This window comes from Elephas maximus, chromosome 3, assembly GCF_024166365.1.
Source record: "Elephas maximus indicus isolate mEleMax1 chromosome 3, mEleMax1 primary haplotype, whole genome shotgun sequence".
Lineage (NCBI taxonomy): Eukaryota > Metazoa > Chordata > Mammalia > Proboscidea > Elephantidae > Elephas > Elephas maximus.
The window spans coordinates 202,654,926-202,677,834 of record NC_064821.1 but is presented as its reverse complement, the minus strand read 5'-3'; the positions used below and the strand labels follow the sequence as shown (position 1 = coordinate 202,677,834).

General features: G+C 40.7%; 1 protein-coding gene across 1 annotated transcript in view; it reads left to right on the top strand.

Moving 5' to 3' along the window:
* Positions 1-6,588, top strand: part of RGS5 (regulator of G protein signaling 5) — an 89,185-nt gene extending 82,597 nt beyond the window's left edge. The window contains exon 5 of the mRNA XM_049881103.1: positions 815-6,588. Within this exon, the coding sequence (XP_049737060.1) occupies positions 815-976 (162 nt within the window). The 3' untranslated portion in view covers positions 977-6,588. The remainder of the gene's footprint in view (positions 1-814) is intronic.
* Positions 6,589-22,909: the final 16,321 nt, after the last annotated feature.

Below are 22,909 nucleotides of genomic sequence, written 5' to 3'. Positions count from 1 at the left end.
AGGACAAATAAGTCACAACGTCTTCCAATGGTACAGTCTACTGGTTAAAAGCTTAGGCTCCACATTGCCAAGGATCTGAACCTTCTGCCTTCATGGCATCAACTATAAAATACGGATGACAGTATCTTCCTCTTAGAGTTGTAAGAGTAAAAGAGTTCATCTATGCACTCAGCACAGTGCCTGGCACAGACTAAAAAAAAAAAAAAAAAGACTAAGCACCCAATAAATATTAAACTCAATAAATATTAGCTGGCATTTTTATCATTATTCAGTCAGAACCACTGTTTCCTATGTCCTTGCTCTTCTGCATCCATCCAAAAGTTCCAGGTCCCTAGTCACAATTTCCTTCTCTCTCTTCACTCCCTCTACTAGGCATGAAGTCAAATGCTGTGATGGGTGGATTACAGCATCAGGACACTCTGGATTCAAATTCTAATTCTCTGGATTCAAATAAAGTTATTAACCTTGTAATACTGAAGAAACCATTTAACCTTTCTTCATATATATATATATGCTGTAAAAGAAAGGAATGGTAGGGTTGTTGTGAGGATTATATGAAGTACAAATGGAATAGCTGATAGTAAGGGTCTGATATATCTAAACGTTGATTGAATCTTAATCTGAGTCATGCATATATTGGAGCATCAGTACCCCTAATGCTGCTTATCCCATTGCCTATAAAATAGAAATGTTTCTTACTCCTTTTGACTCTACCACCCTCATTTGTTTCATGGTGAGAAATGTTGATGCCTCCCCGCTCTCAGCAAGCCCTGTACCCCAGGCTGACTCAGTGACCCTGTCTCTTGACCTACAGGTGAATATTGACCACTTCACGAAGGACATCACGCTGAAGAACCTGGTGCAGCCTTCTCTGAGCAGCTTTGACGTGGCCCAGAAAAGAATCCATGCCCTAATGGAAAAGGATTCGCTGCCTCGCTTTGTGCGCTCTGAGTTTTATCAGGAGTTGATCAATTAGCAATTTAGTCAAGCTCTGAAAATTATCCTGTGTGTTATTCTTCAATAGTAACCCTGCATTTTCAAGTAACCTCCATATCTTCCCATAACAGCTTTGCTCAAAGATACTCAAACAGGGAAAATCCCAGGAAGCATTACATACTCATTTTGTACACATTGTTTTAAATGGTTGCCTATTGTCTGAATGCTTTCCTTCCCCAGTGCCTTCCTGCCCCATTCTTAATCAGGCTTGTTGTTTTCAGAATCATAAATCAAGGAAATATAAGACAAGAATATGATATTATTTAGTAGGGGCCAATTTGGCTTGGGTAATGGATCTCCACCTAATTTGGTCTGGAAAAAGTAAATGGATGTGGAAAGACCAATTTTAAGGAAGCTTGTTTCTTCAATTCTGATGGGGGAAATGGAAATCATCTCTAATTTTTTTTGGACTTGGTTGGTAAAAGATTTGACTTTTTAATAAAATACATTATTTAAAGTATTGATGTTCCCCTCAGAATAACTTCATGTCAGCTAGAGATTATAAATAGGAGATAGGACCACAAATATGCTGTGCTTATACGAAATCAATCTGAACACAGTTTATATTGATTGTATCTCCCTTATCCCTCACAAGTTTACCAAATTAAATCAGTTAAATCAATGACCTAATTTTAACAATGGACTCTTTTATAAATATATCTACATCTAGGATCTAGGCCCCGTGTTTCCATTTTCAAATTATTTTGAATCCTTGTGAGTATAAAAGTCCCAAATTTCTAACTTCAATTACATAAAATAAAACTCTTGCTGCCCAAAGGTCATGGACGCTCCATAGACACAACCAAACTCCATGAGGGACCGAATTGCTGGGCTGGGGGCTGTGAGGACCACGGTCTCGGGAAACATGTAGCTCAATTGGCATAACAGTTTATAAAAAAAATGTTCTACATTCTACATTGGTGAATAGCATCTGGGGTCTTATAAGATACTCCACTGATCTCACCCCTTTGGGAGCAAAAGAGAATGAAGAAAACTAAAGACACAAGGGAAAAATTAGTCCAAGGAATAATGGACCACAACTACCATGGCCTCCACTAGTCTGAGTCCAGAACAACTAGATGGTGCCCAGCTACCACCAGTGACTGCTCTGACAAGGATCACAATAGAGGGTCCTGGACAGAGCTGGAGAAAAATGTAGAACAAAATTCTAACTCACAAAAAAAGACCATACTTAATTGGCCTGACAAAGACTGGAGAAACCCCAAGGGTATGGCCCCCAGACACACTGTTAGCTCCTTAATGAAGTCACTCCTGAGGTTCACCCTTCAGCCAAAGATTAGACAGACCCGTAAAACGAAATGAGACTAAAGGGGCACACCAGCCCAAGGGCAAGGACTAGAAGGCAGGAGGGGACAGGAAAGCTGGAAATAGGGACCCTAAGATCGAGAAGGGAGAGTGTTTACATGTCGTGGGTTGTTAACCAATGTCATAAAACAATATGTGTACTGTTTAATAAGAAGCTAGTTCTGTAAATCTTCATTTAAAGCACAATTAAAAAAAAAAATAACACTTGCTGCCCATGGCAATGGGTTCCCACCTCGATGTCGAGAAGGCTGTATGCTAAATTGGAAAATATAATGCTAAGCCTAAAATGGCTGATTATCCTATGATGCCATCTATTTGTTTAGTAAAAAGTTACTATCTTCAGAATACCAAATTCTTTTGAAAAATTAATTTGACTACATGCAGAAGCTTTCTGAGTGAGACGGAATTACCAAGTACCTTGGATTTTGTACAACATTGTGGTTTCTTAACAACCCCAATTTTCCCTCACTATTTTGCTTCCAGTATTAGTGAATTGTATTTATAGTCAAAGGGCACATTTATACACCTAACATGCCTCATATGCAGCTAATTGATATGGCAATTGTATTTTTTAGCAGGTTTAAATTTTTAATTCTGTATTTTATTATTATAAGCCTTTATAGTTTTTTTTTTCCCCTTCTCTTTAGTAGATTTGAAGAGTCAATGATTTGCATAATTTAGTAACAAAGAGAATAAAACTAAACCGTGTATGGGGGATAATCAAGACGAGGATGTTGAGTTGCTTCAAAAGTAAGAGACTATTTTTAAAAGGGTTAATAAAATTCTGAAATGCTTAAGTAGAAGGGTACATTTTTTAGTCTTATAATCCTCCCTTTGTTTTCCGTTTCATTCACACATTCCTAGTTTCACATATTTAGAGCTCTTTCATTCAGCAGTTTCTTAAGGTTATTGAACATGGGTAACTATATCACTGTATTCTTTAAGTAAACACTGAAGGTGTTTGTTGAGTTTTCCCTATTTTGGTTATTTCAAAGGACAATATGCCTTTCCTGAATACTTGCCATTTCATGTTCTGTAAATGGGTTGCAGTGATTGGCTCTCCTGCCAACAATTGCTAACGTGGTGTGAATTAATTCATATTTGTCAATATTGCCCACTCAAAGAAACCCTTCATCAGTCAGATCAATATCGCGAGCGTGAAGGAGACTCTCATCCCATACGTTTGTGTAGGATTGACAAGCAACTCAGATTAAAAATTCCAGAGCATACTTCCTGACACCACTATCCTCAGTATCCATCTACCCTGCCCCAAGTCGGGAGAGATTTGCCAGCCCTTTACTTTCCTATGCAGCCAGAAGTTTTAAGAACTCAGGAATGTTAGATGAGTTATGTTTTCTTGAATGCCAAAACATTTTTAAGAAACATTCTAATTTAGTGAAAAATTCAAACATATGATTTGAAATATCCAAGTTTTTTAAAATGCACAGAAAGTTAACTTGATATTATAGATCTCACCCAGCTGGTTGATGCTTTGGGGACTTGAGTGGACTGTTCTCATGAGCACACCTGTGTAAGTGGGTTGATTTGTCAGTGGAAGATAAGAAGAGCCTTCACCTTCTCATAAGCTGAACTCAGGAGGTGGAGGGCAAGAGAGGGTACCAAAAGGGTAGTGCTGTGAAGGCTACAAAAAGAATGCCTTCCAGTCAAAGAACATTAACTGTACGTATATATACACATGTATATTTGAAAGTCTTCTAACATATGAAATGATAAAGTTAAAAAACACAAAAACTCCAGTCCCAAATGAGGAAACAAACATTAAGTATTAAAATTGCCTTAGAAAATTTATTTGAAAGCTTTAAAAAAAAAATTAGGAAAAAAAGAAACCCATGTGACTGTTAGTTTCCATGGTGACAAAGAAAATACATTCTTTTCATGCTGAGAAATTAGAAAAATTGCGATGATCTTTCCAGGAAAGAAAAAAAGAAAAATGTGAAGTGTCTATTTATCACTCTCTTGCCTTCCTCCCCCTCCTCCCTACTTTCCCCGGAGTGAATTGCCTGGGAAAATATGAGGCTTAATAGGAGCCCTGCGGTGCTTGCATTTTCCTTCCTTGTGAAGATGTAACTACAGTTGTAAGTGGAGTTGGTATATGGAGAGGTGGTGGAACCAAATTGTGGCCAATGGGAGCAGGAGTAGATGCTTCTCATTCTTGAGAGAAACATAAGATTTGCCCAGGAAGTGACCCACAACCTAGACTTCTCTGTCTGCTTAATCTGAGTTGGAGTCATACTAAGAGCTGAATTGGACCAGGACAAAGAGATATATTATTGACTTTATAGTAAGTTAGGGGGCTATATTCTATGTTTATCTGCTAAAGCAGTGCTTGTTGGTGTGGACAACCCTGTGCCTGCCCCTTACACACACACACACACACACACACACTTTTCTCTCTCCAGATAGACACATTCTGAAATACATCAGTTACAGGGACATTTCAGTAATTTTGCCTTCAAATCAGTAGTCAAGTGTATAGAAATATTTTGTGCCCCATGCCCTATATCTCTGGATTCCAATTCTCTGCTGTATAAATTATGCTTTAAGTGATTTCAGCCTTTAGCAGATAGAGAGAGGAACTTGGTGAAAGAATTTTTCAACCTTTACCAAGCAATGGATTTCACTGGATCGATGTGTTCTCTGTACACGCCATTTTGATAGGATGGCACTATTATTTCCCAAAGAGTAATAGGTGTCCAAAAATTTCATTAAATACTTGATCATTAACAATTCAGTTAATAAACTGATAGGTGTTACTTGCCAGGACTTTGCAGAATTATCAGTTTCCTCAAAAATTTGACAATTTGAGAATCATTTAAAAGGCTGATTACATTTCATGGAAGTGATTTTTATCCCTGAAATCACTCACTCTGGTGATTTTTCCCTTGTTTCCTAGGAATTTAGCAGGTTTAGGAGACAATGGAATCAAGAGAAGAAAGGGGAAGAAGGAGAGAAGGAATGTGGGAGTGAATTAAGTGCTCAGAACCCATTAATTAAACCCATTGGTAAAGAAACTCTTAAGAGCAGCTGAAAGTTATTGAAAATCCAATTTACTTCTTGCTCTCATCTTCCAGATTTGCAGGAAAGAATTTTTTGACTCATCATGAAGCTATATGAGAAACTTCACTTTAACACCCTAGAGAGTATTGACTAGAGAAAAAAAACAAATATGGGGAATCTGCTTTCCCCGTTTGGCTTGCAGGTACCAAAAAGTAGAGAGTGGAGAACTCATTTTCCAACATCCAAGCGTCCAAACCCAAGGGCCAGGCAGCTCTATGCAGGTTCTGGACTGAGATCTTGGTGCATCTCAGTATATTCTGTCTGAATTGTCATTAGACTTCTCTGATTTTCTAGGCTTTCCATTGTATTATGCAAAATGTACATTTAACACTTGCTTTGCCCAAGACTCTTTAGTTAATGATTTAGCTGCTGCTGCTTAAGTCAAACACACTTTTCACTCAAATAGGTGATGTGGCAGAACAGAGCAATAGATATCCAAAGAAAGAGTCTCCCCAGCATCAGTAAACCATCCTGAAACTGAAAAGGTCGACTCTTCCAAATGTGGAGACATTTGTGGCTTTGAACAGAAAGTCATAGCATAAAGTTGCAGGCCAAAAATTTTAGGAGCATTTAATAATAATCATCTTTTTTTTTTTTCTAGTAGAGATACTGCAAATCAACTTCTCAACACATATGTGCAGTCTCTTGCAAGTTACTTGTCCTCTCACTTGATATAGTCCTCCTTCTCACCCCAGCCCCATACTCCTTTTGTCCTCTCCCCCAGAAGAGGAGATATTTAAGAGTTGGGAATAACCACAATTACTTGATAACGAATAGATTAAAAACATTTAACTTCCTATCTAGGAAAATGTAGATGCTAAGACTTCGTGAGCATAGGCGAAATGAAGGGAAATGATGAAAAATTTGCCTTTGGAGACAAGTTATCTGGATAACTTCTGCCAAAAGTTTTTTCTTCTGTCATACACTACCAGGATATGGGAGAACTGAATTATAATTCTCAACTCTTCTTCAGGTGATACAGACCAGAGAATGGAATAAAAATGAAAGGTTTGAAAGTTCATTTGTCAGCACTATCTCGTAAGCTTTTCATTCAGGAACTGTATTTATCTTCTGGATTTGTATCCAATACTTTATGTACTATGTGAATCATACTTCTTGATAAGTAAAGCACCAAATATGTATCTGTAACCATGATCACATACAATATATTAAATATATATCTACATAACAGTCTCACATGAATCTTTCTTGACTCCTAAGCATTCTTTATATGAAACACTTTTCCTAAAGATAGGCTCGTTTCTTCACTATGCTTTTTATATCTCATGAGCTCTTGATCGATTGAGAAGATCCCTATCCCAAGAAGTATCAACCATAATATAGTATGGCAAGTAAAACTCAGAGAGGGAGATATAAAGTGTTCCATTTTTAGGTACTCCATTGACCATTTTCAGGTGACAACAATGTATTAACCCACTATCATCACTGTTAGGAACTAACTGAACCCATTAGATCAATTTTCAGTGACTGTAGCCATTCTCTTTTCCTCCCACACCAATGAAAGGTCTGAAATCCAGGTACCCCTGCAAGCAGCTCAATTCTATGACCTTAAATTCAGTCCCTGGATCTCGAATCAACATTTTGGAGAAGCTAAGTTATTTCTCTCATCTGATTTAGTCTTTTTGTTTGTTTACTTTACAAACAATAAAAAAACCAAACCCACTGCCTTGGAGTGGATTCCAACTCATAGAGACCCTACAGGACAGAGTAGAACTGCCCCATAGAATTTCCAAGAGGCATGTCACGGATCGAATTGTGTCCCCCAATAATATGTGTCAACTTGGTTAGGCCATGATTCTCAGTATTGTATGGTTGTCCTCCATTTTGTGATTGTAATTTTATATTAAAGAGGATTATGGTGAGATTGTAACACCCCTACAAAGGTCACATCCCTGATCCAATGTACAGGGAGTTTCCCTGAAGTGTGGCCTGCACCACTTTTTATCTTACAAGAGATAAAAGGAAAAGTAAGCAAGTAAAGAGTAGTGACCTCATACCCCCAAGAAAGAAGCACCAGGAGCAGAGTGCATCTTTTGGACCTGGGGCTCCTGTGCAGAGAAGCTCCTATTCCAGGGGAAAATTGACAAGAAGAATCTTCCTCCAGAGCTGACAGAGAGAGAAAGCCTCCCCTGGGGCTGATGCCCTGAATTTGGACTTCTAGCCTACTAGACTTTGAGAAGATATATTACTCTTTGTTAAAGACATCCACTCCTGGTATTTCTGTTACAGCAGCCCTAGATAACTAAGACAAGGTGGCTGGTGGATTCAAACTGCCAGTCTTTTGATTAGCTCTTAACCCCTGGGGGCACCAGGGCTCCTTACAAACACTAAGATTCCTAAAATCCATTCTATTAAAAAAAAATTAAAAATTGACTCTTCCATTCAGTTAATAAATACTTATTGAGTGTCTGCCGTGTGCAGGCACTGTATTCAATATCAACCTAAAGACGTCACCAAAGATGAAAGCTAAGCATCTAAGTCCTATCCTATACCTCACAACTTTGAGTGAATTTAGGGGATTGCTTTTGTCAATTTTTTCAGTGTCTTTGGCTGTTCTTGCTCAAGACTTAGAGGTGTTTAGGATTACAGTGTCTCATGTGCACCACTGACTCAGTGCTGAGTTGCAAACCGGGCACATGGCATGGCCCATATGAGTCACGGGAAATACTTCAAGCAGGAAGCAATCTTTCATTCAAAGCATAGTTGTTAAGAATATAGAGAGATATTTTAAGAAGGTGGTGATTGTGGGAGGTGATTGAAAGGGAGAGGTTTAAAACCCCAAAGAAAAAGCTGTGCACTTTCTAAAACATTTTTTTTCTAATTTTTCTGAAACTTATATGCAAATAATGAATTATCACAAAATAAACATACTTTTTTACCCATATAAATCGAACTACGGAATTTTACCAGGATCTAAGAGGCTCCCTCACGCCATCTCACAATCTTTTGTTTATTCTGACTTATAACAACAAAGGTTAAATTCTCCTGTTTTTGAACATTATTTAAATGGAATCACTCCGTATATATTTTTTCACTCACAGTAAAGTTTTTGAGAATTGTCCATGTTTAATGTTTCATTATATGAGAACACCACAAAATATTTATCCATTCTACTCTTGGTGGTCTTTGAGGTGTACCAGTTTAAGGCTATTGTGAAGAATGCTGCTATAAGCATGTCTTTTGGTGGAGCTTCAACTCTGATTTTGATCCCTCAGGCACAGTAAAGTGCTGTGAGTCCACTATTCAGCTTCTCAGACTTTGATCCTAAGCAACTGGTTGGCTTCTAGTCTATGAGCCTCAGCTCCAAAATTGGCAAATGTCTTCAAGGGAAGCAACATCAGATGAAGGGCTCACTTCTTTGGACTTCTTTCTGGGATCTTGGCCCCACATACCTCACTGCTTGGGAGTTCTCCATTGTTTTTAAACAGATTTAAAGACATTTTGATCCATGTTTTCTATTTGCTTTCAGCGGATGTTTGATCTGAAATAAGGCACTCTTCTAAAGGCTGTTGAAGCAGAGGTTTAATATATGGAGTAGTTAAAAGGGACCAAAGTCTTAAGGCATAGGTAGGCTTTACTTCTGGATGGTCAAGAGCAAAATTGTATCGCTGGACCAACAGAAAGCAGAACTCAGGTAATTTCTCCCCCACTAACGATGTTCAATCAAGAGAAGGCTTGGTGGTCACTGGATCCTGATATTCCTCATCCACAGAGTTCCTCCCAGGACCAGACTTCCCAACCTGAAGCTCCACCAATCTTCCTTTTGATCTTTTCTTCATTTTCTCTCCTTTACGTTCTTGCCTGGCCTCAGCGTTTCACATCACTTAAGGTGGGTGTAAGAGGATGAGTGAAACATTTGTCTCTTCCTGATCACAAAATCTCCGATATTTTCTCCATTTTACATCTGAAATTTAGAAGCAAAGTGTGTGACTTTGTTGCCCTCAGATCCTCCTTCATCATCTCTCTAGAAGCTTCCTAAATTGGAGGAGGTCACAGGATGATATCAAATATGGAGAGGGGGAGGCCAGACCAGAAAATGTATGAACATGTTATCTCGTCAAATGTTTTTATTTTTACAAAATTCATAGTATATAATAAGAGTCTATTTGAAAGCTGTGTTTAGGACAGAGGTAAATTTTATCTTAAAATCTAATTACATTTTAAAATCTAAATTCATCCTTAAAATCAAGGATGAGAACCTTGCATAAGTTTTGAATGAATTTAATCATTGGAAAAATCCCCTAATGCTTTCTTCCTTGAAAAGAGATTCTGAAAAGTGATCGAAGCCCAGCTTTAGAAGATAAATCCTATGAAGATGCAAGTCTGGCTCTTTTATGGGTGCTTGATTTTTCTTCGTCAAGTATAGGCATACCTTGGAGATAGTGTGTGTTCAGCTCCTGATCACCGCATTAAAGCGAATAAGGCAATAAAAAGAGTCACGTGAAATTTTTCGTTTCCCAGAGCTTGTAAAAGTTATGTTTCCAGTATAGTTTAGTCTATTAAGTGTGCAATAGCATCGTGTCTAAAAAAAAACAATGTATATATTGTAGTTAAAAAACACTTTATTACTAAAAAATGTTAACCACCATCTGAGTCTTCACGAGTTATAATCTTTTTGCTGGTGGAGGGTCTTGCCTCGATGTTGATGGCTGCTCATTGATCAGGGTGGTGGCCACTGAAGACTGGGGTAACTGTGGCAATATCTTAAAATGAGACAACAGTGAAGTTTGCTGCATTGATTTATTCTTTCTTTCATGAAAGATTTCTCTGTAGCATGCAAGGTTATTTGATAGCTTGTTACCCACAGTAGAACTTCTTTCAAAATTAGAGTCTGCTGCATTATTGAATAAGTTTATGTAGCGCTCTAAATCCTTTGTCATCATTTCAACAATGTTCACAGCATTTCCACCAAAAGTAGTTTCCATTTCAAGAAACTGTTACCAGAGAACAGCCTTGGTTTTTGTCTTTGGTGTAGGGAAGAATTCAAACACTGAGATAAATGGTGCTAACTGAGTACAGGTTTATTAGCTAGCAGAGGGTTAGTAGCAAAAGTGCATTTGACTAGAGAGTGCCAAGTGGACTACTCAGATAGAAAGTCTGAGTGCCCCAATACAGTTGACTTCTTGGGGCTCTATATCTCTTTTCTCCTACCTCTCCCTGTCAGTGTTTAACTGCCAAGTCAGGGACCCCTGTGGAGACTATTTCCTTGGCTTAACATTTAACTGCCAAGTCAGGTACCTCTGTAGGGACTATCTTATTGAGGAATGTCACCACCCCTGTCTCTTCCTCCTCCCGAGTGTAAGCTCTCCCCCTCCCCCTTACATATTCCTCCCCAAGTGCCATTCTCCCAAATCTTTGGGGTTGTTGAAGGGGGGTGGGCCATCCTCTGTAGCTACTTTTTGCTGTCGTTGGGGCATAGAGCTGGCCTTAGGAGAGGTGCTTGTTCCCTAATGGGGAGTTTGCTTGACTTCGGGACCCGAGGATGGAAGCATTGGGCAACTTGATCCAAAAGGCTTTCAGGGCTTGTGTTATTTGACGATGTCTGAATTACAGCCATTTGTAATTGAAACTTTTGTAATCTGGAGGATACAAAATGAGTTAGTATTTTAAGGAGGCAGGGTCCAAACAGTAAAAGAAGAATCAAAGACATTAAAGGGCCAAGGAACAGTATTAGCCAAGATTCCCATGACCAGACGGATGACCAAGAGTCCCACCCTTGTTCGGCTTGTGTTTGGAGTTGTCTGGCCTTATCAAAAAAGTGGTGGGTATGTTCGTGGACTTGGCCAGTTTGGTTCACCCAAAAAACAGCACTGTTCACCTAGCGTGGCACATATACCCCCACAGCTAGCCGCCAACATGTCTAATCCTTTTTGATTTTGAAGTACTGCAGCTGCCAAAGAATTTATTTGGGTTTGTAGAGTAGCTGTAGAGGCTGTTACCTGGGTATTGAGCTGGGCTATTTCAAGTGAGAGGTTTGCATAAACTTGGGCAGTTCCTAGCACCCCGGTTCTGGCTGTGAGGCCGGCAGTTCCTATAAGACTGCTAAGTCCTATGAATATGGGAATTAGGAGCCCTGCTCTTTTTACCACTTTATGAGTGGTTCTTAAAGGTAAAGGGATAGGAGCTCCTGCTTCAGCTAAGGACACAGGAGGGAGGACATATCCTACTGTGCATAATCCCCTCCAATCTGTGGTAGGCATAGATAAGCTGCAGTTCCACCTACATGACACAGGCCTGAAGAGAATGGAAGACAACCTGAGACATGGTGTACACCTAATGAGGTGTAATTGTATGGCGTTGGCTTTTGGAAGGCAGAGGTATATTTCCAAAAGTACGTGGCAGCCAGGGCAGCCACTCTTAGTGGACAAAAGCAGTGGGTAATGTTATGGGTGGCATTGTTTTTTAGGTTTTCCCAGAAGATTATTCTGCCGATGGATTCTACGAAAACCTTTTCCTTGGCAGTTTCATGTACCTAGGTGCCATTATTTCCTTTGGTGCTGGATTTTCATGTGGAAGTGGCCAGAAGGGCCAAATGATTGCAACCCAGTGGTTTCCCCTGGCAAAACCCTCCAGTGTAGTCTACCTGTGTGTCTGAAGAGGTATTAGCAGGCATTCGAGGGGGGAAGGTTAACCGGTTGGACGAGGGCAGAGGATCAGGGAAAGATGTAGTTAGGTTTCTGAGGTTGTGTGTTATCATGACGGTTACACTGCAACAGGAGTGGTTTAGAGATCCTACATGACATGGGTATCTTTGGGCACCCAGCGAGTATATGCTGGCTTTGCCCCCCTCTTATTTGTACTCCTCAGTACATGGCCTCTGTGATAGGGTGTATGGTTTGGTTATTGTAACTTTTGAACACCCCCTGTGTTCTGGTGGAGAGGGTATAGTGAAGAAAGCCTGACATTTGAGCCCAGACCTGCCAAGAGGTGAGCCAGCTTTCTGCGGACTGTCCCCAAGCCTGTAGACAAATCCAGCAGGACTGGCTGTATTTGGTATGTGTAAGTGCCGTTATGACACCCTGCAATGGCTTAATAAATGGGGAGATAGTGTTGGGCTGTGTTAGCTAGGCAAGTGAAAGTCTTATGGCACAGAAAAGAACACAATGCATTTTGACTTATCTGTTGTTCTTGTCTTGTTTTTTTTTGAACAGATACTTCAAGTCTTCCATGGGTTCACAAGTCCACTCTTGATGTTGGCTCAGGGTTTCTTCAAGTGTATCTTTAGCGTGGTAGGGTTTCACCCTGGAATGATGTATCTAGCTAGAAATTCCTGGCACCTTTACAGCCGTAGGGGTAGAAAGCATAACAGTATATGGTCCCTTCCACACTGGGGCAAGTTGGGATGCCAGGGACCAATCTTGCCAAGTTTTGACTAGGACTAAATTTCCTGGCTTGTAGAAAGGGACTGAACTGTGTATTGGCGATTTTGGTACTCCTAGCTCTTGAATAGCTTGTTGGAAACTTGCCAGGAAACTTATGAATTGTACTAGTTGGTTGGCTTCTTCATCTAGGACCAGATCTGTTCTAAGAAATGGTTTGCCATACAGGATTTCAAAGAGACTAAGCTTTAAATGAGAAGTAAGGCTTATCCTCATGCAGAGCAATGCTATAGGGAGGGACTGGATCCAATTTTGGTGAGTTTCCTGGCCCAGCTTGGCTAAAATTCTTTTTAGTGTTTGATTTGCCCTCCCTGCCTTTCCTGAGGATTGAGGACTCCAGGCGGAGTGTAAGTTCCACTTGATTCCTAGTGCTATACCTACCCTTTGACTTATGGTTGAAATGAATGCTGGGTCATTATCACTCTGTACAGACCTAGAAAGTCCATACCTGGGGATGATTTCTTTTAGCAGTTTATTTACAACTTCCTGGGCTTGTTCTGTTTTTGTGGGAAATGTCTCTACCCATCCTGTGAAGGTGTCTATGAAGACTAATAAATATGTGTAGCCTAGGCATTTTGGCATCTGGGTGAAATCTAGTTGTCAGTCTTCTCCTGGATATGACCCAGTTCTTTGGACAGGTTTTACTAGCACAGGTGGCAGGCGGGCACCTTGAGGGGTGTTTATGGTACAAAGGGGACATCCTTGAATAATTTACTTAATAGTTTTCTGCAGCCCTTTACCTGAAAACAGGTGGGAGCAAAGCTGGGTTGTTTTATCTCAGCCAAGGTGGCATGAATCATGTAGACCCTTTAGGACTTTCCATTGAATATTTTGGGGCAGATGAATGACTCCTTCTCTTTGATACCACCCTTCTTTATCTTGGGAATACCCATTTTTCTTGGCACACTGGTTTTCCTCTTTGCTGTGTTGTGGTGTAAGGCATTTTAAGTTGGCTGAAGGAAGTAGGGCACCAATTAATGGGTCTTTGGAGACTGCAGCTGTCTTTGCCGCCTGATCAGCTAGTTGGTTACCTAAGGCTGTTTCACTATCTCCTTTTTGGTGTCCTTTGCAATGTATTACAGCTACTTGTAGAGGCAGGTGGACTGACTCCAGAATCCATAAAATATGGGGCCCATATTTTATGGGACTATTCTTAGCGTTTAGATACCCTCTTTCTTTCCATAGAGCTGCATGGGCATGTAGTATAAGGAAGGCGTACTTAGAATCCATGTAAATGTTCGCCTTCTTTTTCTTTCCCTTCTCAAGGGCCCAGGTCAATGCAATTAGTTCTGCCAACTGTGCTGAGGTTCCCTTGGGTAAAGATTGAGCCTCAGATACATTCGCATACCCTGCGTGTCGCTTCCCTTCTTTGACAAAACTGCTGTCATTAGTAAACCATTCCTCATCAGGGTTTATGAGAGGCTGGTCTAGATCTGACTAATGACTTCACAGCAGTTGTGAAGGTTTGGGTCCTTAGGATCGGGGGTAGGTAACAGGGAAGTGGGGTTTAGAGTGGAGCATTCTTTTACTGTGACTTGTGGATTTTCTATTAAAACTACTTGGTATCTTAGGATTCTGGTATTTGTTAGCCTCTGAGGGCCCTTGTTGTTTAACAAGGGACTGATTTGGTGTGAAGTATATACATCAGTTTTCTTTCCTAGCATTAATTTTAGAGCTTCCTCTACAAGAGCAGCGGTGGCTGCCATCAATCAGAGTCAGTGACTCCACCCCTGAGCTACTGTATCAAGTTCTTTAGATAGGTATCCTGCTGATCTCTTATTGGGCCCCATGGTTTGGGTGAGGACTCCTAGGGCCACTCCTTTTCTCTCTGTTATATATAGTTGGAAAGGGTTTTCTGGGTTGGGTAATCCTAAGGCAGGAGTTTGTAGGCAGGCCTTTTTTAGGTTTTCAAAGGCATGTTTCTGTTCTTCGGTCCAAATTAATTCATTAGTTCCCTGTTGGTTCTTTATTTTGAGGGCGTTATAGAGTGGCCTGGCTTTTTCACTGTATCCAAGAATCCACAGCCTGCAAAAACCCATTAAAGCTAAGAAGGATCTGAGCTGTTTTGTGGTGGTGGGCTTGGGGATATTTGCTATGGCTAAAACTTGTCAAGGAAATAATCGTTTTTCTCCTGGGGCCAGCCTTAGTCCTATATATTCTACTTCTTGTTATAAAAGTTAGGCCTTTTCCTTTGAGACTTTGTACCCCTTTTCTGCCAAGTGATTTAGAGTTTGAATAACATGTTGGCATCCCAATTGTTCTGTGGGGGAGCAGATGAGCAGGTCACCTACATATTGAACAACTTGTCCGCCCCCCTCAAGTGTTAGGTCCTCTAAGTCTTGTGCCAAAGCTTGGCCAAAAAGGTGGAGGCTATCCTTGAACCCTTGGGGTAAGGCTGTTCATGTTAACTGTTGTTTGTGACCAGCAGGGTTAGACCATTCGAAGGCAAAAAGAAACTGGCAAGCCAGGTCTAAAGGGATGCAAAAAAAAAAAAAAAAAATGCATCCTTCAAGTCTAAAACAGAAAACAGTTGGGTGTTAGGCTGTATTTCTCCCAAGATGGTGTAAGAGTTAAGAACCATGGATTGGAGAGGAATTACAGCCTCATTAATGATCCTAAAGTCTTGGACTAGCCTATATTTCCCATCTTTCTTTTTGACAGGGAGAATGGGGGTATTGCAAGGGGACTTGCAGGGAGTTAATACTCCATGTTTTAGAAAGGTACTAATTATGTTTTGCAGTCTCTGCCTAGCTTCTAAGTTAATGGGGTATTGTTTTTTTCTTGGAAATTTGTTGGGGTCTTTTAACCTTACCATTACTGGAGTGGTGTTACACACCCATCCTGATATCTCGGTAGCCCATACCTGGGGGTTTAACTCTTGTTGTTTATTTATATCTATGCAAGCTCCATTTCAGTTAATTTGTAAGGTCATTATTTGGTGAGGAGTTAGATCTTCTGTCGAGAAGATCACTCAAGTTTTTACCTTACTTAATATGTCCCTCCATAGAAGTGGGACAGGACATTCTGGGAGGATTAAAAATTGGTGTGAGAAGCTTGTTGCACCCCACAGACAGAGCAATGATGAAGTAAAATATTTTACCGTGGGTTTCCCTTTTACCCCCTGAACCATGCTTTTGTTAGAAGAAAGGGGTCCTTGATAGGAGGTTAGTAAGGAAATGGCAGCTCCCATGTCTAAAAGAAAAGTTATTGACCTTCCCACTACATCTAGGGTGACCCTTGGCTCCTCTGCACCGATGTTGATGCTTTCAGTGTTCCCACCAGGAGCCCCTTGAAGCCCAGGGTACCGTCAGCTTAAGGCCATTTCCATTGAGGGATCAGGCCTGGGAGTCCTTTGCCTCTCAGGGCAGTCTTGCCTCCAAAAGCCATGCTGTTAGCAACTGCGACAGGGCTTCTGGGCAGTTTGTTCAGGCGGCAATCCCTTTTCCAGTGGCCAAGTTGACCACATTTGTGATATGCACTGGGTGGAGCATCTTTGGCTCTTCCTGTCAGCAGTGGGTGGTGCCTGCCCTGTAGGGCGACAAGGAGACGGGCCTGACTTTTCTCTTTTTTATTCCTCTTCTGGGTCGGTATTGTAGAAAACCATGGAAGAGTAATTCATTTAAGGGAGTTTGGGGTCCTAACCCTTGTTTTTGAAGTTTACGCCTAATGTCTGGAGCAGTTTGAGTTAGAAATTTATCTTTTATGACTAGTTCCCTTTCTGACGATCCTGGGTCTAAATAGATATACTTTAAGAAGGCTTCTTATAGTCTTTCTAGGAAGGCAGTGGGGTTTTCTTGGGGCCCTTGGTCAACAGTGGCCAGTTTATTGAAATTGGTAGGTTTTATCCTGCAAGCTTTTATTCCCTCCACCAGGCACACTAATATGTGGTCTCTCACCCGTCTGCCTCCTTGGGTATTATAATCCCATCCTGGGTCTATGCCTGGGACTGCAGCAGTGCCCAAGGGGTAGGCCTGTTGGTTTTGCATATATAGCCCATCTGCAAATCGCCTGGCTGCCTTGGTGAGATTTAGCCTTTCTCCTTGTGTGCGCATTTGGTTACAGATTATCGTTGTGTCTTTCCAACCTAAAGCAAAGGTGAGTGTTAAGTTCCTAATTTTTTCTATATAGTTGTTAGGGTCGTTAGAGAAACTTCCTAGCTCCACTTTTAGCTTTCCTAAGTCCTGCATTGAAAAGGGAACTTGTACCCTGACTGGTCCACTAGGGCCAGCCACTTCTTGAAGGGAGCACAGGTAAGGTGGTAAAGGTGCTGTGGGCGAGAAATTGGAGTAGGGAAGAGTAGGAGGAACAGGCATTTCTTTGGTATCTAAGGGTGGGGTTGTAAGGTTGGTAGGGTCTGGGTCTAAGGTGTCCATTGCTTGGTTTGTAACGATGGCGAGAACTGTGGGGTCTATCTTACTCTTTTACACAGGTCTGGATTTTCCTTTAAGGCCATAAAAACCTGGACATAAGGCACCTCTGTCCATTTGCCTTGTTTCCTGCAAAACAGATCTATCTGTAGGATGGTATGGTAATTTAGACTCCTCTGTTCTAGCCCAATTTCTCCATCTCCCAATTTATATTGAGACCTTGTGGTGTTACAAAAGAAGACTAATCTGTTTTTCTTCAGGGTTTGAGGGTCAAACCTGTCCCAATTTTTAAGGATACATCCCAAAGGCAAAGCTGGTGATACTGAGTTTTTGTTTCCCATGTGGAAAGGAGCAGAGTGAGTCATAAGCAGTAGGACGTCTCCTGCACCCCCTAGGTTAAATCACTGCTTGGAAAAGGCGTCCCTTCTCAGGCCTGGGCTTCCAGAATTAACTAGTCTTACTGTGTAGCCCGCATCTGAATTTTCTTGCCCAGAAACTTCCTACTGCCTCTGTCCTAGGGGGCCTTGCCTTTTTCTGCTTCTATAGTCTTGATGGGACATGAACCTATATATTTTTTGATGTCCATTCTGCCAAGAAACTGATTATCGTATACCCTGCCAGCCATTTTAGGGTGGTGGTCTTTTGTGCCTCTGTCTGGGAAGTCTTCATTTCATTGGCAAACTTTGCTATCCTTTGAAGCTGACACCTTGATTGCCTCGCCCCCACACATACCACATAATCCTGAGAGTTCTTTGGAATTGGGCATAGGAGATGATTTACCATTTGTGGGAGCCCCTCTTCTGTCCACACCCAAGGAGAGCTAATATTATTCTTTGGGACCCTCCCTTCTTTTTCTCGGCAGAACCAACAACCTGTTGCTTATGTCTTCCCCTCTCTGTATATTTTATGAATTGTTTCTGCACACTGAAAGAGGGAATCAGGGTGCAGAGGGCTGTTATAAAGTAGACTTCTGCAGCCCACTTCTTTGTATACTCTCAGACATTCAGATTCTTTGTAAGGGAGTAGTAGATACAACTTTAGTTAGTCTAATGAATAACCTTAAGATTCTTGATTCAATGAGGCAGATCAGTGTGTCCCTGTCCCTATTCATTCTTTTATAACATGAAAGCAGGAGGAGCTGATCAAGGAAAGGCCGCCTGTGTTTAGCTTCACAACAGTGGTATAAACAGGAAAGGGAGAGAGGTCCTTTGCCAGAACAATTATCCCTTAAAAAACCAAAAAAAAAAAAAAAAAAAAACCCAGTGCTGTCGAGTCGATTCCGACTCATAGTGACCTTAGGACAGAGTAGGACTGCCCCATAGAGTTTCCAAGGAGCGCCTGGCAGATTCGAACTGCTGACTTTTTGGTTAGCAGCTGTAACACTTAGCCACTATGCCACCAGGGTTTCCAATTATCCCTTAGCCTATTACAAATACAATACTGATCTCTTTTGCAAAGCACACATGGAGGATATAGATATGTTAGCCAGAAGTTGGATAGGGCTGAGAGGTGCAAAAGGTAGATGGGTGACTGGTCTCTTAAAGAGACTCGCTGACATCATGACTGTTGCTAGGGGTCAAGTGTTCTGGGCCAAAGATGTGCTGCTTTGTGAGTGGGACTCCTAGATGGTGTGACCCCTCTAGTCCGCTGATGCTTCTCTTACATGTCTTGGTTTTTCTCCTGGTTGTCTAAGACAGTTAGGAAGGCTCAGAGCGTTGGGTAGCCAACCCTTACGTGCACATCCCCAGACAAGCCTGGTTGTTAATTAAGGGAAGTTGGAAGTCCCTATGAGGCCCCTGCACATCTTGGGTTTGACCCAGACACCTCTGCAAAGCAGAGGGAGAAAATGCCTCTTATCTTCGGAGTCCGAGTCAGACACTCATTATTACCATATTCTTGTTAATTGTCAGACCAAGTACAGAAAAATCTTTCTAGCACCGCTCAGACCTCCTGCCTAAGAAAAAACAAAACACACACGTAGAGGTAAGGATACCTCAACGCAGGGCTGGAAAGGAAAAAAGAGAGCCTGTGCTTTGAAGTAGACTCACCACTTTCCAGATAAATGAGGTGAAAGTTTGCGATCCAAGTCATGACACCAGAAGATGTCACCAGAGAATAGCCTCGGTTCTTGTCTTCGGTGTAGGAAAGAATTCAAACACTGAGACAAATAGTGCCAAGCAAGCAGAGCTTTAATAGCTAGCACAGGGTTAGTAGCAAAAGTACACTTGACTAAGGAGCGTCAAGCCAGCTACTCAGATAGAGAGAGAGTCTGAGTCCCCCAATACAGTCAATTTCTTGGGGCTTTATACCCCTTTTCTCCTACCTCTCTCTGTTAACATTTAACTGCCAAGTCAGGGACCCCTGTAGGGACTATTTCCTTGGTTAATCATTTAATTTCCAAGTCAGGGACCCCTGTAGGGACCATATTATTGAGGAATGTCACCACCCCCTGTCTCTTCTTCCTCCCAAGTGCAAGCTCTCACCCTTCTCCTTACAAAACCACTTTCTTTGCTCATTCATAAGAAGCAACCCCTAAGCCATTAAAGTTTTATCATGAGGTTGCAGCAATTCAGTCGCATCTTCAGGCTCCACTTCTAATTCTAGTTCTCTTGCTATTTCCACCACATCTGCAGCTACTTCTTCCTCTGAAGTCTTGAACCCCTCAGAGTCATCCATGAGGGTTAGAATCAACTCTTCCAAACTCTCGTTAATGTTGATATTTTGACCTCCTCACATGAATCACAAATGTTCTTAATGGCTTCTCAAATGATGAATCCTGTCCAAAGGGTTTCTAATTTACTTTGCCCAGATCCATCAGAGGCATCATGATCTATGGCAGTTATAACCTTACAAACCATATTTCTTAAATAATAAGACTTGAAAGTCAAAATTGCTCCTTGATCCATGGGCCACAGAATGGATGTTGTATTAGCAGACATGAAAATATTAATCTCCATGTACATTTCCATCAGAGCTCTTGGGTGATCAGGTGCATTGTCAATGACCAGTAATATTTTGAAAGAAATCTGTTTTTCTGAGCAGTGGGCTTAAAATATTCAGTAATCCACAAATTTGAGAACCTAGAGGAAATGAACAAATTTCTAGAAACACGCTACCTACCTAAACTAACACAAATAGATAGAAAATCTGAACAGACCCATAAGAGAAGAGATTGAAGAGGAAATAAAAAAAGCTCCCCAAAATAACAAAAAAAATCCCTGGCCTGGACAGCTTCACTGGAGAATTCTATCAGACATTCAGAGAAGAGCTTACACCAGTACTACTCAAACTATTTCAGAGCATAGAAAATGTAGGAATACTCCTGAATTCATTCTATGAAGCCAGCATAGCTCTGATACCAAAACTAGGCAAAGACAACACAAAAAAAGAAAGTTATAGGCCAATATCTCTCATGAATATAGATGCAAAAATTCTCAGCAAAATTCTAACCAATAGAATTCAGCATCATATAAAAAAATAATACACCACAACCAAATGAGATTTATACCATGTATGTCAGGATGATTCAACACCAGAAAATCAATCAATGTAATCCAACACATAAACAAAGCAAAAGGAATAACCTGATCATCTCAGTTGATGCAGAAAAGACATCTGGTAAAGTCCATCACTCATTCTTGATAAAAACTGTCAGCAAAATAGGAGTACAAGGGAAACTCCTTGACACAATAAAGGGCAGAATGCAGAAATTACCAAACAAGATCAGTAATACCATACAAAAGCAAAATTTTGTGGCGATCATTCAAAAGCAAGTGGAGGAGTACTTTGGCAAGAAACTGCCAGAAATTCAAGGTGGATTCAAAAGAGGGCGTCCTATGAGGGATATCATGGCTGATGTCAGACGGATGATGACTGAAAGCAGAGAATACCAGAAGGATGTTTACCTGTGTTTTACTGACTATTTTAAGGGATTCGGCTGTGTGGATCATAACAAATTATGCATAACATTGCAAAGAATGGGAACTCCAGAACATTTACTTGTGCTCATGAGGAACCTGTACATAATTCAAGAGGCAGTTGTTTGAACAGAACAAGAGGATACTGTGTGGTTTAAGTCATGAAAGGTGTGTATCATAGTTGTATCCTTTCAGCATATTTATTTAATCTGTATGCTGAGCAAATAATCTGAGAAGGTGGATTATATGAAGGAAGTGGCATCAGGATTGGAAAAAGACTTATTAACAACCTGCCATATGCAGATGACACAACCTTGCTTTCTGAATGTAAAGAGGCCTTGAAGCACTTACTGATGAAGATCAAAGACTACAGCCTTCAGGATGGATTGCACCTCAACATAAAGAAAACAAAAATCCTTACAACTGGACCAATAAGCAACATCATGATAAACAGAGAAAAGTTTGACACTGTCAAACATTTCATTTTGCTTGCGTCTACAATCAACACCCATGGAAGCAGCAGTCAAGAAATATAACGACACATTGCACTGGTCAAAACTGCTGCAAAAGATCTCTTTAAAGTGTTAAAAAGAAAAGATGTCACTTTGAGGACAGACCCAAGCCATGGTGCTTTCAATCCCCTCATATGCATGTGAAAGCTGGACAATGGATAAGGCAGGCTGAAGAATTGATGCCTTTGAATTACAGTGTTGGCAAAGAATATTGAATATATCATGGACTGCTAGAAAAACAAATCTGTCTTGGAAGAGCCAGAATGCTCCTTAGAAGAGAGGATGGGGAGACTTTATCTCACATACTTAGGATGTTTTAACAGGAGGGACCAGTCCTTGGAGAAGGACATCACGTTTGGTAGAGCAGTGGGTCAGCAAAAAAGAGAAAGATCCCCAAAGAAATGGATTGACATAGTGGCTGCAACAATGGGCTCAAGTATAACAATGACTGTGAAGATGGTTCAGGACCAGGCAGTGTTTCATTCTGTTCTACATATGGTCACTAGGAGTCAGAACTAACTTGATAGGATCTAACAACAACAAGATACAAAACAAATAGCTAACATCATTCTCAATGGAGAGAGACTGAAAGCTTTTCCCCTAAGGATGAGAACAGGACAAAGATGCCCTTTATCACCACTTCTATTTACCATTGTGCTGGAAGTCTTAGCTGGAGCAATAAGGCAAGAAAAAGAAATAAAGGGCATCCAAAGTGAAAAGGAAGAAGTAAAACTATTCTTATCCACAAATGATATGATACTATATGGAAACCCTGGTAGAGTAGTGGTTAAGTGTTACGGCTGCTAAGCAAAAGGTCGGCAGTTCGAATCCATCAAGTGCTCCTTGGAAACTCTATGAGGCAGTTCTACTCTGTCCTGTAGAGTCGCTATAAATTGGAATAGACTCATCGGCAATGGGTTACGATACTATACAAAAAGAACCCCAAAGATTCCAGAAGAAAACTACTGGAACTAATTGAAAGTTTCAGCAGAGTAGCAGGGTACAAGATCAACATACAAAAATCAGTTGAATTCCTGTACACCAACAAAAAGAACTTCGAAAAGGAAATCAAGAAAATAATACCATTTATAATCACCCCTAAAAAAATAAAATATTTGGGAAAAAATCTGACCAGGGACGTTAAAGACCTATACAAAGAAAACTATAAAATACTACTGCAAGAAACCAAAACAGAGCTACATAAATGGGAAAACATACCATGCTCATGGATAGGAAGACTCAAAATTGTGAAAATGTCAATTCTACCCAAAGTAATATATAGATATAATGCAATCCTAATCCAAGTACCAACA